This window comes from Lacerta agilis, chromosome Z (assembly GCF_009819535.1).
Source record: "Lacerta agilis isolate rLacAgi1 chromosome Z, rLacAgi1.pri, whole genome shotgun sequence".
Taxonomy (NCBI): Eukaryota; Metazoa; Chordata; class Lepidosauria; order Squamata; family Lacertidae; genus Lacerta; species Lacerta agilis.
The window spans coordinates 18,974,400-18,990,297 of record NC_046331.1 but is presented as its reverse complement, the minus strand read 5'-3'; the positions used below and the strand labels follow the sequence as shown (position 1 = coordinate 18,990,297).

At 45.8% G+C, this 15,898-nt stretch overlaps 1 protein-coding gene across 1 annotated transcript in view; it reads right to left on the bottom strand.

Moving 5' to 3' along the window:
* Nucleotides 1-15,898, bottom strand: part of MSN (moesin) — a 79,256-nt gene that overhangs the window by 39,337 nt on the left and 24,021 nt on the right. Inside the window, exon 2 of the mRNA XM_033137370.1 lies at nucleotides 1,766-1,849. Within this exon, the coding sequence (XP_032993261.1) occupies nucleotides 1,766-1,849 (84 nt within the window). The remainder of the gene's footprint in view (nucleotides 1-1,765; nucleotides 1,850-15,898) is intronic.

The following is a 15,898-nucleotide window of genomic DNA, read 5'->3' as shown; positions in this document are numbered from 1 at the left end:
AATCATACAAAGGAAAAGGGGGGCCAAAAGAGTGTCATTGGACTTCGCTGCAACTCCTTTGCACTACATGTCCCATGGAAGCTAGGGTGCAATGACAGGCCGCAGCACGTAAAATAAATAAAATACCTACCCTATTTTTTGGTCCATAGGATGCTCTGGACCAAAGATGCACATATTTTTTAAAGGGGGGAAACCAGAAAAAAATTATTTTTCCGGGTTTCCTCCTCTAAAAGGCTGAGAGGGGGGCGCTGGAGGGGGAGCGGAGGAGGCAGCAGCGGTGGAGGGACTGAGAGAGGCACAGGGCAGCACCTCTCCCCAACGCTTCGCCTGCCTCCCCCACCCCTGCCGACTTTTTACGAGCCGTGGTTGCGGCGAGGGGCAGCGGAGGAGAGGCTCCACGGAGCAGGGAAGGGGCGGCGGGCGGCTGCCACCTGCCCCTCCACCACCTGCATCGGCACGGTATGCTGGGTGGTGGAGAAAGAAGCTGGGATCTCAACTGCTTCCTCCACCACCCAGCGCCCTGCACCAATCCGAAAAGCCTGCTTTTGGGATCAGCAGGCAGCGCGGAGGTTGGTGGAGGAAGCAGCTGGGATGCTACCCCTTCCTCCACCACCCCACGCGCCGATCCCAAAAGCCTGCTTTTGGGATCGACGGTCGGCGCAGAGGAGGAACTTCTGGATCCACCCCGCAGCCTCCGCAGAAACAAGCAACATCTCTGCTGCCACCCCCCACCTCATGCAGTGGGGGGGTGGGGGGAGGCAGCGGGGAGCGAAGCTCTCGTTCCATAAGACGCACCAACATTTCTACTTCCTTTTTAGGAGGGGAAAAGTGTGTCTTATGTAGCGAAAAATACGGTACCCCCCCCCACCCCAGTCACATCTAGGTTGGCACGCACTCTAACAACACACTGTTCTGCTTTTTATTTGGTAGCACATTCAGCTTCATGAGTCAGTATATGAAGAAACCAGATCCAGTCCTGGTGGAATAATATTACACCATACATAGAGCATTAATACACTCTAATGGATGAGCATTTAAGTGTGTGTCTTGGGGTACAAGAATTAAAACCACTACGAGCCCCAAATAATAAAAGTGCTTTATGAGTAGGTTAACCACAATGAATCTATTTCCTCACAATGCCAGAATGTCTAATGGAGGGAAATATAAGCCCTGAGGAGACTTAAGGCTTTATTGCGAGTCACACCCCATTCTAATGCAATCTATAGGAAACCATCAGGCCAGACATCTAAGAACATATGGGAGAGTTTGTCACCAAGGTAGAAAGCTTCATTGGCTCTAACTCAGCCTTTTGCTAACCAGTGCCCTCCGGATGTTTAGGACAATAACTACCATCAGCCTCAGACAGGAGAGTCATTTCCTGTGATTATGGGAGTTATAGCACAGCAACATCTACAGGGAACATGGCATAGTCCTCTCCTCTTCCATGAACCTGTCCAACCCTCTTTTAAAGCTATCCAAGTTTGCGGCCGTTACTGCCTCCTGGGGGAGCAAGTTGTAAAGGAGACTATGTGCTGTGTGAATGAGCCCTTTCTTTTATCCTTCACTATCTTTCATTTACCTTGCATCTCACATCTCACCCGTGTATTTGGTTGCTGTGGTTGCTGCACCTACAAGCCCTAACAACTAAGGCTGCTCCGCCCATTGTTATTTATTGCTTGATGAGATTCCTCATCATTCAATATCCAATTCCACACAGACAAAAATGCTTCAGATGATACAGTCCGTACATGGCTGGTCTTCTTACCTGGTCGAACAGCTGCTTCCCTGTGGTGTTGGGCTGGATGGCAAACTCCAGCTCAGCATCCATGGTGGTAACTCGGACAGTAATCTGGAATATAAAATAGGAGGGTAGAATTAGAATCCAGATCCCTCAGGAAAATCCATTGACACATCCAGCAGCATTAGCCAAAACATCTATCTATCTACCATCTATCTATCTATCTATCTATCTATCTATCTATCTATCTATCTTACTATAAAATATTTATATGCTATTTCATAAAACATATCAAAGTGGTTTACAATGAAAGTACGTGTTCAAAACTCCCATTGTTCTAGGTGCATTTTGCGACAGGGAATTCCATCAGCGCATGCCGTTTCTGAGCTCTGGGCACAGTACTGCGCCTAAGATTTCAGATTAAAACTGCAGAGTGGAAGGAAAGGAGGACCTTTTTCTGCCTCCACACTTCCAGCTTCTCTCTGAAAACTGGAAAAGAGACCCTCTTAAGAATATTGGGTGGGGGTGGGCAGGCAAAGGACTAGACCATGTGAAAAATGAACGTATTATTTTAGCTGCAGTTCGTTCATTTTCAGCTTTGTATTCTTGTTAAGTGTGCCTAGACATTGTTGTTGCGCTCATAACCTAGGATTAAGGTGCCATTTAGCTCCTAGCTTTCATATCTCAGTTTCTAACACTGAAGCCATACAATAAAAAAAGAAGAAGATTAAAATCAGACATTGATTAATCATTGTGAAAAGATATAGTCTCAATTGAAGAAGAAGAGTTTGGATTTGATATCCCGCTTTATCACTACCCGAAGGAGTCTGAAAGCGGCTAACATTCTCCTTTCCCTTCCTCCCCCACAACAAACACTTTGTGAGGTGAGTGGGGCTGCGAGACTTCAGAGAAGTGTGACTAGCCCAAGGTCACCCAGCAGCTGCATGTGGAGGAGCGAAGACACGAACCCGGTTCCCCAGATTACGAGTCTACCGCTCTTAACCACTACACCACACTGGCTCTCCTTTCATGCATAGGCCTTTACTGAATGACTGAAACCCATCACATCATCTCAGAAATGTACTGGATCAGCTTTCCTCAACCTGTCACCCTCCAGATCTTTTGGGCAACTTTCATCAGCTCCAGCCACCATGGACAATCCAAAACAGCTGGAGGGCAAAGAGGTTGGAGGGAATTAAATACAGTAGGCACAGTTTGGAGAATGAGAAAGCAAACCTGCATATCGGAGTAAGAAGCAGTTTTGTGCTATGAAATGCAATACATTCCTATCAAATATTAAGAATATATTGAAATCTCTTTCCAAGCTCAATAATATGCAGTCAAGCAAGATTCTGTAAAGCCATTGGTGGATCCAGGGGATCCAGGTGGCATGGGCTTGTGACTCTTGCAAAGTGGGTCATCCTAAGCAGCTGCCAAAGGAGGTGCAACTGGCCTTTCATTATGGAACAAAGAAGCAGAGATTAAACTAATTCCAGGGTGGCCATACACATTTCCCTTCAAATAACCCCTCTGGGAGCATTCTTCTCCACAGGATGTCCTTGCAGGGGGAGATACTGAGGGACGCAGGTGGTGCTGTGGTCTAAACCACTGAGCCTCTTGGGCTTGCTGATCAGAAGGTCAGCGGTTCGAATCCGTGTGACGGGGTGAGCTCCCGCTGCTCTCCCCTAGCTTCTGCCAACCTATCAGTTCAAAAGCATACCAGTGCAAGTAGATAATAGGTACTGCTGCAGCGGGAAGGTAAACAGCATTTCCACGTGCTGGCTCGTTGCGCCAGAAGTGGTTTAGTCATGCTGGCCACATGACCAGGAAAGCTGTCTGTGGACAAATGCCAGCTCCCTCAGCCTGAAAGCGAGATGAGCGCCACACCCCATAGTCACCTTTAACCGTCCAGGGGTTCTTTACCTTTTACCTTACTGTCCAGTGAGATAATGGAATGACTTTTCAGTTTCACCTGCCCATGCAATTTTGTTTTATGCTAGCCAGTTTCTTCACTGGCACTCAATTAACAAGTGGGCTTGGCAGCTATGGTTGGATTTGTAAAGAGGGCAATAGTAGGAGTGTTACATTAATACAGAGGGCTACACCAAAGTTAATACAAATGTACTACCTACATTTGTGGAGCCTCCATGCAAAATGTGCTTTGTGCCCAAATGTTATTCTTTCTAAAGGGAATGAAATCAAAGTTGCTTTTCAGTGATCTAGTGTGCACTAACACCAGCAGTCCCCAACCTTTTCAGACTCAGGGTGCACTTTTACACCAAACATGCATGTGGAGGCCCATTTCTTAAGCTTTTCCTATAGAGGTGCATGGTGGTAGTTCTCCTGTTGTGACCCATCTTGGACCAGGCCATGACCCACTAGAGGGTCCCAACCCACCAGTTGCAGACCAGTGGACTACACTAACACAGACAGTTCTCACCCTGTGGGACGCCTTGCCAATACAAGTTTCACAGGAGACATGCCCACTCATTTTTAGAAGTCTTCCATAAACTGTATAACTTAGGGCTTTCAAACTGAGGTTCTCTGCAAACCAGCTCTTATTGATAGATTTGATGTTTTTATCATTTTTATCGGCCAACTGGCAAGGTCAGTGTTATCCTCCTACCTGCAACATTGTCTTAAACTAAACTAGGCTACTTGAAGAACCCATGAGAATGTCAAAGCCAAGAGGTTCTCAACACTGACTCTTTTGGGACACCCACAGTAACACATGAAATATATAAATGCCTCCCTTAGATCAACACCGAGAGAACTCTGTTTGCAGAGTGCCCTGTGTCATTCAAGTTGAGCAAACTCTGTTACATGACCTCACAACATACTTGGAAGGAGTTGAAGCAAAGAGCTTTCAGCAGAAGGAGATTGATTGGTTATCCACTCTTCACCCACACTGGCAAGCAACACAAAAGATTGTGTTGGCATTCAGTTCTTGGCTGAGTCTCAACATAGCCTGAGAAAAGGAGCTTCAGCTGCCTTTGGCACCTGCCCAGGCTCCTCTGCATAGACATCCATGCACTTTTAACAAAAACCAGACTCCTTTACCACCTGGGTACCTTTGACACACCAAGATCTTTGCAGAAACAGGCCTTGTCCCTCTGCAGTTGAGCTCACTCTCCACTCATTGCAAGACTTTGGCAATAAAAGAGACCTTACAGCCCCACCAGAAGCAGCAAGAATCTTGTTAGATTAATGATGGAGCAGTCATGGGCTGCTATGCCAGAGATCAATCACTACATAGCAAAGGTTAGGAGATGTGCCAACAAAAAAAAACCTGAATTGGAGATGCTTCCTTTCTGAATTAGGTAGCAGCCTATTTGCCAGTGATTACATGGACATGTAGATTTGGTACGTTTAGCCTGGAAAAAAAGGAGGTTGAAAAGAGATACAATAGGTAAGCTTTTAAGAAACAAGACATGGATTGTTTGCTTATCTGCTAGGTGGCTCATGGTTTACTGAACAAAACATTGGTTAAAACAAACCATTGTTTCATGGGATTATGCTTGATGTGTGTTTGCAGATATTAAGATAAAAAAACAGTGTCACTACAGAAGCATTCAGGTGTTTATAGAGTATTTAAGAATCAGCTCAAAGTATTGCAAGACACAACTGTTTTGACAAGGGATACTTTGCAAGCCTGCCTCAGGAATTTGTAACATGTCTTAAGGAGCATCACAGACTTTCCTAGAAACTCATCAAGTGGCTTTGAGCAATCCAGACCTTCACAATATGGACCTACCTTACAAAGTTATAATGACAGCGTTCTAAGTATTTTAATGCCTGCTGCAAATTTGAAAACAACAAGCCCCATCAAATGCAATGGGAGCTAGTGGCCGACCTGGGTGGGGGGCACATCTTAGCCACACCCAGTTTAGAGATTGCAAATGAGTGGGACTGTCAAACTTCGCATAAACATCTGTGCTACCTCTCCATAATTCCTGCCCCCTTAAGGAGTTCTGCTGGGCCAACCCCAGTGCAGCCAAGAAGCACCACAATGGACCATGACATCTGCAAGATTGCAGCTTGCTGCTGCATCCCCTGCATTCAGAGCCTCTGTCCCTTTGAAAGTTTCAAGATATGCTCCCTGCATTCAATCAAGACTTCATAAACTGGAAGGCCAGAGATTTCTGCATGGATACCCACAGTATAAGTCAGGCATGTCCAAAGTCCATTTCGGGGGCTTAATCTGACCCTCGTGGCATGTCCTGGGGTAAAATTGTAAAAAAAAAAAAAAAACTAAAAAAAAAACTCAACAACTTTTGGGGTAAAATTGTAAAAACAAAAAAACTCAACAACTTTGGTTGGCCCTTACGCATATTCACTTCATCAAATCTGGGCACACCCCTGGTATAAGTGTTTTATTGTTCATTCACTATTTCAAATGGTATCGCATAGGGAAGGAAGCCTCTGGCTAGAAGTTTTAACATTTGAATTTTTAAAGGCAAACATTTGTCTCCCATTTTCTGAACTATCCTAAAATAGAAGCAACTTAAAAAAAAAAATTACAAGCAAGCCTAAAAGGGCCTGAACCAACAAATATTCACAGAGAAGGAACAAGGCATTTTATTTTGGTAGTTTTAACACTTTTGTAGTTTACTTCAACACAGAAAGATGGCATTGTTACCCACCCTTTTTCTCCAAGGTGGCATGCATGGTTCTCCCCCTCCTCATTTAATCCCCACAGCAACCCTGTGAAGTAGGTTAGGCCAAGAGTGAGTGACTGGCCCCAAATCCCCCAATGAGCTTCAAGACCAAATGGGGATTTGAACCCTGGTCTCTCCCAGGCCCTATTCTGACATTCTAACCACTACACCAGCAATTCACATCTACCGTATATCGCGGCGTACAAGGTGACTGGGAGTATAAGACGACCCCCCAACTTTTCAAGGTGAAAAACAGAGTTTGGGGTATACTCACCCAGCCCGGGCTCCATGGTGGCTGAGGTGGCGGCAGCGGCTGGAGCGGCGGGGAGAGCCTCCCCTCTCGCCGCACAGGAGCCCTCCGCGCTTGCCGCCCACGCCCAGAACGGCCTCCATGGCGGCGGCGGCTGGAGTGGCGGGGAAAGCCTCCCCTCTAGCCACACAGGAGCCCTCCGCGCTTGCCGCCCACGCCCAGCCTGGGCTCCATTGCGGCTGAGGCAGCGGTGGCAGCTGGAGCGGCGGGGAGAGGCTCCATGGTGGCTGAGACGGCGCACACACACTGAGACGGCGCACGCACGCAGCCAGCGGCGGGGCGGAACTCCGCGTTGCCTCGCATGATGTTGTCGGCGTACAAGACGACCCCCGACTTTAGAGAAGATTTTTCGGGATTAAAAAGTCGTCTTGTACGCCGCGATATACGGTAAGCACTGAAACTGCTGTGCAGAGTCATTCTGCAGAGGATGGAGTACATGTTTTAAGCTGTTCCAGCCACAAAAATTGGAAGGTAGCGGCACTGGTTCTCCAAGGTTGGTGACAAAATATTTTCAAGAGGCATTTCTTTGCTCCCATGGTGAAACAGCACCTCGTTGGCCCTACTGTTGTTGGAGCCAGCAGGATTTTCTAACAATGCAAAGTGTGCAGAAATCTGTTGACCAGAAGCGGGCGGAGGGAGGGGGACGACGACGACAAGAGGGGCAAAACTTTCAAAGTGCTGTCAACTCTGGAGGCAGGGAGAGGAACAAACAACTACTTGCCTGCCAAAACAACTCTGAACACACACCCTGAGGAGTGGGAACAAAGAACACTGTCTAGCTGGCTTATGACATAAGTTATAAAAAAGAGCAAGGAGTCTAGATTCTTCTTGTTGCCCACTGGTGAGCGGCTGCCCCAACATTCATGCCTCCTGTGGGGCACGGTGGGGATGGGAGAGGGTGAGGGGTATAGTTCTAGAAATACTTCTGCAAAGGACTGTTCAGATCTGTGTATGGCCAAGGAAGGGCAACACCATGGTGAAAACTGGGTCTTGTTTATTTCACATATGTCCCACCTTTTCCTCCAAGGAGCTCAAGGCGGCATGCAGCTTATGGAGTTTTCTGCCACACAAGCTGGTTATGGTCTCTGGCTTAGATTAATAAATAATCATATGAATGTTAAGAAAAGCCCTGCTGGATCAGGCCAAGGGCCCATGACTCTAGCCTTCTCACAGGGGCCAAACAAATGCCTGTAGGAAACCAGCAAACAAGATTTGAGCGCAAGAGCCCTTTCTCCTCCTGGGGCTTCAAGTAACAAAGACCGAGGGGTCATCCAGACTTCCTTTTGTGCCACATTTCTAGGCACAGGTCCAAGCTTTAAAAACCTCCATTCCAGAGCGCGCTTTTTCTTTTTCTTTTTTGGTCCCAGCACTTTCTCTGGAAAAAAAGCCCTGCATTTTATCTCTGAATGAAGCAAATGGCAATTGTATTTTCCATGGATTGTTGTTTGTTCCACTTCAGTGGTACAACACTGGTTTTCTCAAGGAAAGCACCAGGACAAAACAAAAAATCCTACTCTGACACGGAGTGTATCTGTGCCTGGGTGCAAAAGGAAGTCTAGATGACTCTTCAGTCTACAAAGTCTGCAAACAACTATTTAGCCAAGCTCAGAGAAAGTATGCTTCTAGCTGTAGATACCTGGGAGAAGGAGTCTACGCTGTTGCTTTGCTCACTGGTTTCTCAGAAGAGAACTTTTAACTGGCTGTCACTATAAACAAACAACCAGGCCCAATGGTTGAATCAACACCACCCCTGCCACTGATTCAGGCCATTGTATGGCAATACCCACTATGTATGTATATATGCATGCATGCATGCCTGCACGCACGCATGCAATGTATGTAAAGTAGTGCTATCTACTATATCTACTACAGGAAAACTTAACATCCAACACCCAGAGAGCAATTTCAAATAACTACATGAGTGTGTGATCACCTGCTATAGAGCACAAGCTATAGGGAAACCAAAATTCTGCTAGGTAGGAGCCTCCCCTCCATGGGAAAAAGTCTCATTTATCCATCAAGCCAGCAGAAATTTGAAGAGTCCCTCAGTGACCTGGTGCAGCCTCAGGATTATTTTCTTGCACACCTTCCGATATATGGAGCAACAACATGATTTCACCCCCAGCTCCCCAAGACCTTTCAGCCTGATCTCCCACAGGCTTCCAAGGAGCAGGAGAGCTATGCCCTCCTCATCCAGAATGGGAGCTCCAGGAATATTTACAGGCATTTGCCCACTTTTCCAATCTCCAGCCCTTCTCCGCAACTCTCCTTTGGTATTTTATGTGCCAACAGAGAGAGGGCGGGGGCACCCTGGGTCATATGAAAGTGCTTGCAATTGCTGAAGGGATTACAGTTTAATTAAATCAAACCTCCTGTAAAGGGGGGCTTTTCAGATCCCTAAGCTAATCAGGAAACAGAACACCGGCTAGAAGGTACTCCCAAGGTTCGCAGCAGAACCCTGTTGCAACCAGCAGAGAACAGGCTTAACCCTCCGCTTGGCTGCCTTGGGAAGTATCCCAAGAAGTCGAGCTCATAATATGACACCTATGGTCCCGTCCCCGTCCCCCAGCTCTGTACCTACAGTAGAAGTGGCAGAGAGGGCCATCAGTGGCTATCAGCCACAGCAAAGGCCATGCGTTGCTGCCACTGCCAGAAGCAGTAATGCTTCCAAATGCCAGTTGCTGGAAGCCTCGGGAGGGGAAGCTGGTTCTTGTGCTCAGCTCCTGATTGCAGGTTTCCCTGAGGCATCTGGTTGGCCCCTGTGAGAACAGGATGCTGGACTAGGTGGGCCCCTCCTGGCCTTATCCAGCAGGCTCTCCTCACTCAGAAAAAGGTCAAGATTGGCGAACTTGTTTGTTTGTTTTGTACTCTCCAACATCAGGAACATTGAAGAAGTTGCAAAGCATGAAGTGGTGGTGGAAGAAGAGAAATGTTAAATGGTGCGCTTCACAGCTGCCTACATGGCTACCTAAAACTTCGTTCCCACAAGTCTTTTTCAGTCACTCCTGCCTATTGCTGCCAATAATTTGGCTTGACTAGCCTAAACAGCTGCAAACCACATTTCATTTGCAAGCCTATATATAGTTACCTGGCAGTGAATGCTACTGAACCAAGTAGGGTTTTACTTCCAAGTAGACATGTGTAGGACTGAACTTATGAGCATATTTTAAATGCTCCACAAGCAAAGTGTCTGGATTTTCTATTAAGACACTGAATAAGGCAGCTTTGGAATAAAAGAGAGTTGGACAAGATTGCCCTCTTTGGCCTCTTCCAAATATACAGTTCCATGATTCTAAAGTGTGGAAGTTGACCACTCTGTTTGGCGGTCCCAGAATTCCTCCACAGGACTGACTCTTTGCCCTGAAAAAAGGAAATAATACCAATATTGCAATAGGATTTTATAGTAGAACAGAACATGCAAGGGTAAGGACAGAAGAGGCCACTTCAGGATGTAGAGAGCTTTCAAGGGCGTTCATGCCAGAGATGCTTTCAGACTTTTACTTAGAAGCTGTAAAGAGCTCCTTGAAAACTCTCTTGGTTGTCTGATACACTAACAGAGACAAAGCACCCTTTCTGTGTGGTTTTCCAACATTGTCCATTTTCTGGAACCAACTGAAAACCTTCCTCTTCCCAAACGTGGGTCTCCAGCTGTTTTTGGACTACAACTCCCATCATTCCTAGCTAGCAGGACCAGTGGTCAGGGATGGTGGGAATTGTAGTCCAAAAACTGGAGATCTTATGATTAGATATTGATAATAATTTGGGGTGCACTGTAATGCTCATTGCAAATATCCACATGTAGCTTTTCAGCTAGGTCTACTCTTTTCTGCGCATGTACATGGAAAATGATTTGTCATTCTCCAGTGCCTTCTTTCAGGGCTGTGTTTTTCTTTAAGTTCCATTGTACGCAACAGAACACACACCATTCTCTTGAAATGGAAGTGCCTTGCATTTTCAGTGTTCCTCAATGCTTAGCTTTGGAACATACAGAACATCCCCTCTTCTGTGTCCTTCCACACACCTTCTCCAGAGGTATCCTAGGAGCCCATCCTCTGTTTTTGACTCACCTCCTTTCACTCTGATTGGCTCTGGTCAGCACAAAGTGTGAGAAGGCTTCTGAGTGGCTAAAAAGCTCTCCATCCCTGCTGATTGGGTGGCTCTAGGACACTGGAGACAGGGAACCCAGCCCTCTTGTGACCCCAGACAACTCCACCACTGGTACCACACAGGTATTAGATTTGCACCTGGCACCAGAATTTAGCATCCCACAGTCCTCTGCTTTTACTGTGGCTAGAAGCTTCCCAAGTAATGCTTAATGTATGAGCAAGCAATATGAAGCAGCAGAAGAGGGTCTCCCTCCTGTGGCCCAGGCCTGACTTGCTGCCTATGCTGTGTTTCCTCTGTTTCCTGTTTCAGTAGGCTGGAAGGCTATTATACTCTGTGACTCACAAGAGACAACCATGTGTACAGGAAGATGCCCCATAGTGGCTCTCTTGCAAAATAAGATTGGCCCCCACCAGCCAAAGCTAAATACCCTCTTTACACAAGCACATGTGTGCACGCCTTGCGAAACCTCAAGCCAAGTTCACTAAGCATCTCAAGATGCACATTTGAGTACCGGGGTCAAGTTTACTTGTGTAGATCATGGAAACATCAATCATAATTGTTTTTGCTTTGTGTTAGGAAGCAGGCTCTGGTGATGAGGGCTAGGAAGTCACAACAAAGCTGTTCCAGCGAAGGGCGTGCTCTTGTGACACTCAAGTTCATATATTTATGGCACTGCTTTTTGAAACACTTATTCATGAACTTGTGCAAGGATCCAATTCCTCTATTTTTGCCATTTCCTTTCTTGCAAATAGAATCTTCAAGCACCCTCCCCTCGCTTTCCTGTCGCTGTTTCAAGAGATAACAGATGCTTTGGGCTTGGATTTATTTATTTAATTTTTTTTTTAAAGACAGGCATTTAGAAGAATGGTTTGCAAAAAGCCAATTTGGTCATGGTGACATTTTGGTTAGCTCAGAGAAAAACAAAACAAAACAGTGGTTTAGACTGACAAGCAACTCCCCCCTGGGATACTCTGTTCTCGGCCCCAAATTGGCACAAATTCCAAATTCAAAGAGTAAAGACAGGACATGGCTGGTCTTGGTTCCAAACCACTTCCACTACATTCAGTTTATATGTGTGGTTCCATAGCACAGCTGAATCTGAACTGTGAAAATGGTATCTATAGAAGATGCAATAGTAAGGAACTCAATACGAACACTATCATCTCATCCACCAGCACAAGTCTTATGAATTTTTAGAATTGCCACTCTTTGCCTTTGTATAAAAGAGAAGCTTTCACTGTCCCATTGTTTTTCTTTTAAATAAAGTGCAAGAATAAACAGAAACGGTTGAACAGAAGAACAGAAGATGAACCTACAGGACCAGGCCAATGGCCCATGTAGTTCAGCATCCTGTTATCACAGTGGCCAACCAGATGCCTGTGGGAAATGAGCCCACCCTCCTAATAATAATAATAATAATAATAATAATAATAATAATAATAATACTTATATGCCGCCCACCTGACTGGGTTGCCCCAGCCACTCTGGGAAACCATACTGGTTGGAGCTGATTGAAGTTGTAGTGCAATCAATCTGGAAGGCATCCAATTGGTGAAGGCCACTTGAGGGACTTCCAGCGGAGAAGATGGTGGACTGAACATCTTCTGTCAACAGTTCATTGACAGAGGATTAATGATAGTCAAGCAGTAAATCTTGGGTTATTGAATTCGCTCTGGATAAATAGAGTGAACGAGGAATTAACTTCAGATGCCTCTGAACAAGCTGTTTTTCATGCCGGGAGACAAGAGGTTTTGCGGAACCCTGATAGGGGTCAGTGACTTGGAGAGGAGGAATTTTCATCTTGCCCCAAAACCACATAACAGCCATCAAGGCTAGCCCTTAGGGCAAAGGTCAGCAGAGCTTCCCTTTCTCCAATTACCTTCAAGATTGCTAAAAATAACAACTGAAGGGGTTATACGTCTGCCAGTTGAAATTTACATCTGGAGTGTGAGCTAACTTCTGGCTGAAGAAGAGGTGGTCATTAAAAGACTGAAAGCAAAACAAAGGGCATGTTTTAATTGCATTGCTTTTGATTGTGACTTCCAACATAATATAACAGAACACAGCTGTAGCTCAAGAACACCTGGTTGGGAAAAGCTGCTACAGGTAAGCCACAGAACTGTTATGTCCCTATCTTACAGGGAACTGAACTTTGTCATAAAGGAGGGGCTATATCTCAGAGGTAGAGCATCTGCCTTGCATGCAGAATGTCCCAGGTTCAATTCCCAACAACATCTCCAGATTGGGCTGGGAGAGAGTCCTTGTCCAATACCCCAGACAGCCACTGCTGGACAATGCTGAGGTAGCTGGACCAATGGGGTCCGATTCACTTTAAGGGACCTTCCTATGTGCTTATGTTCCCAAACTGCCCTGGGATGAAGGATGAAGCATGTAACTGTAGTTTTCTTTTTTTGAAAAATGAATAAATAACCAAACAGGTCACTTTCACTGTAGTGTTGTGGTTAAAATGTTGGACTGGGACCTGACAGACCAGGGTTCAAATCCCCGGTCAGCCATGAAGCTTGCTGGGTGAGCTTGCACCAGTCACTGCCTGAAGGCCTACCTCACAGGGTTGTTGCATAGATAAAATGCAGGAAGGGGGGGAGAGCTAGGTACACCACCTTGAGTTCCTTGAAGAAAGGTGGAATATAAATGTAATAAGCAAATGAACTGGAAATAAAAAAGAAGCTGACTTTTAAAAAGTCATCTGTCCTAACAGAAGGGTTTTTAGATGGGCAGATGCAGTCATGAAATCGCTCATAGGGTAAGGCTTAAAATACCACATATTTTTTTTAAGGCAGAGACCTGGGTGGGGCATGCCAAAAACTTGGACTTGCTCATTGCTTCTTGTTGAGTATCTGCCCAGCAGGCAAACTGCTCGGAAACAACGAACAGTTACTCACTAGGCCTGCCCAGACTATGAGGTCTATCTATTCCAAATATATCTTTAGCCAGAAATGGTTAGATCAGGGAAATCTGTTTCCAAGAGCATTCTAATGTTTAAGTTCCAAATCCTCATGTTTAAAAGAAAGAAAAAAGGAGCAAGAGGGACTCGTGTGCGAGCGCATAGCTCCACAGCTCTGCAGACAAGGAACTACTGCCCTTTCCCTCTGGGAGGGATGCTGTGTTTTCTGGAAAGAGAAAGTGCTCTGCCACACCACTCCTGAAAGCACATTAACTGTATTTTGGGACAGTTAATGCATGGGAAGTACATCCTGGAAAAGAGTGGTATGCTGTGGCACAGGGTTTAATCCTGCGCTGGAATTACCTGAACCCACAGCCTTGGCTACTTCAGACATACACCACCCAGCACTTCTTGCATTAGCCATGCAGAGGCAGTCAGAGGTGATTGCCGTGTGCAAACCTGTGGCTCACAGCTACTTGGGGCATTCAGAAGAAGCAGAGCTCTCTTCTGAGTGTTCAGTTGGTTTTATAATACAGCCTTCCTGTCCTTTAATGGTCTCATGAAGATGTCCACACAGCAGCCTATTCTGGATGTCTTAAGAAATCTAGCCTTTCAGGAGTTTAGTGAAGTCATATTTTGCCTACTGCGATTCCACTTCCATTACTGAACACGCCCTAAATGTTTCCTATGAGCAACGCTGGAAAAGGGACAGAGTAAGCTATGTTACTCTGACTTGGAAAAATAAAAGGCAAGTTTAGGGGTGGGGCCAATTTCAGAGCAAGCCATGCTTATTACTTCTCTGTCTCTCTCCCTCCCCCCCCTCTCTCTCTTGCATTAATATCCCACGTTTTCCTCCAAGGAGCTCAAGTTGGCATGCACAGTTCTCTTCCCCCTCCTCATTTAATCCCCACAACTTCCCGGCGAGGTAGGATAGGCTGAGAGGCAGTGACTAGTCCAAGGGCACCCAGTTAGCTTTGTGGCCAGGTGGGAATTTAAACCCTGATCTCCCAACCACACTCAAACCTTATATAAATATTATTTGTATATCCTACCTTCTTCTCTAAGGAGCTCAAAGTGGAATACATGGTTCCCCCCTTCCTCCTGCAGTCCTCATAACAACCCTGTGGTGTAGTTTAGGCTGGAAGGCCCAAGGTAAGTGTGAGGTAGTTTAGGCCCAAGGTCACCCAGTGACCTTCATCATGGCCATGTGGGGATATGAACCCTGCTCTCCCAAGTCACAGCCTGACACTCTGGAACCACTGGCTCTCAAAAGTTGATCTGCCACCATATGCATCCAGCCCCAGAACCAGTGAGGCTACGTCGCAAGCTGCTGTAGTCCAGGTTCACATGTGCAGCAATCAAGTGATGGTAACACCATGAGAAAAAAGATTGGCCTCATGTCAGTTCACACCCTTCATGTGTAAATCACCTAGTGGTGTACCTGCCATGGAATCCAATTCCAGAGCAAAGAGAGGAAACTGAGCTGGCAGCAAAGCTCCACAAATTCACAGTTCAGAGATTCTCAGAAGTCTGAGGGTTTCAGGTCACAGAAAGCTATTTGAAAAGCCTCAGGCAGAGGGCCAAGAACTACTTTAAAATGCTTAGGTGTTAAAAGACACACCTATGTTGCTTTTTCTCTGAACAAGACCAGCTATATGTTATACAATAACTGTTAAACATCAGCTTTCTGGATCAGATAATTCCTAGCAACATACAGCTGGACGCGCTTGAAAACTTAGTCCATGAATTAGGAATAGGAATAGGAATAATTTATTATTGGCCAAGTACATTTTCCAACATACTTGGAATTTGTTTCGGCTACATTGCAATGTAAACATACAGACACTGTTCCTCTCACAATACAAAGAAGCAAAGAAACCCCACCGATAATTTACCTCCCCTTCAGCTATACAACTACGAATTTAACAATTTAATGGCACAAGGGAAAAAACTATTCTTGTGCCTGGCGGGAAAGTTAAAAAGGGGAAAGTTAAAAAATAAAGTCAAGTGCTTATCAAGTCAATGTCAGCTCTGTTGCCTGTTTGCTATTTGAGCATTTCCATACAAATATGGTATCAACATTAGCCTGGAAGGCATTCAGCTGGTGGGAGGGAGAATGTGGTAAAATATGGTGGCTGTGTCAAATGGATTTGTTTTCTACCAACCTAGGTGGTTGGCCA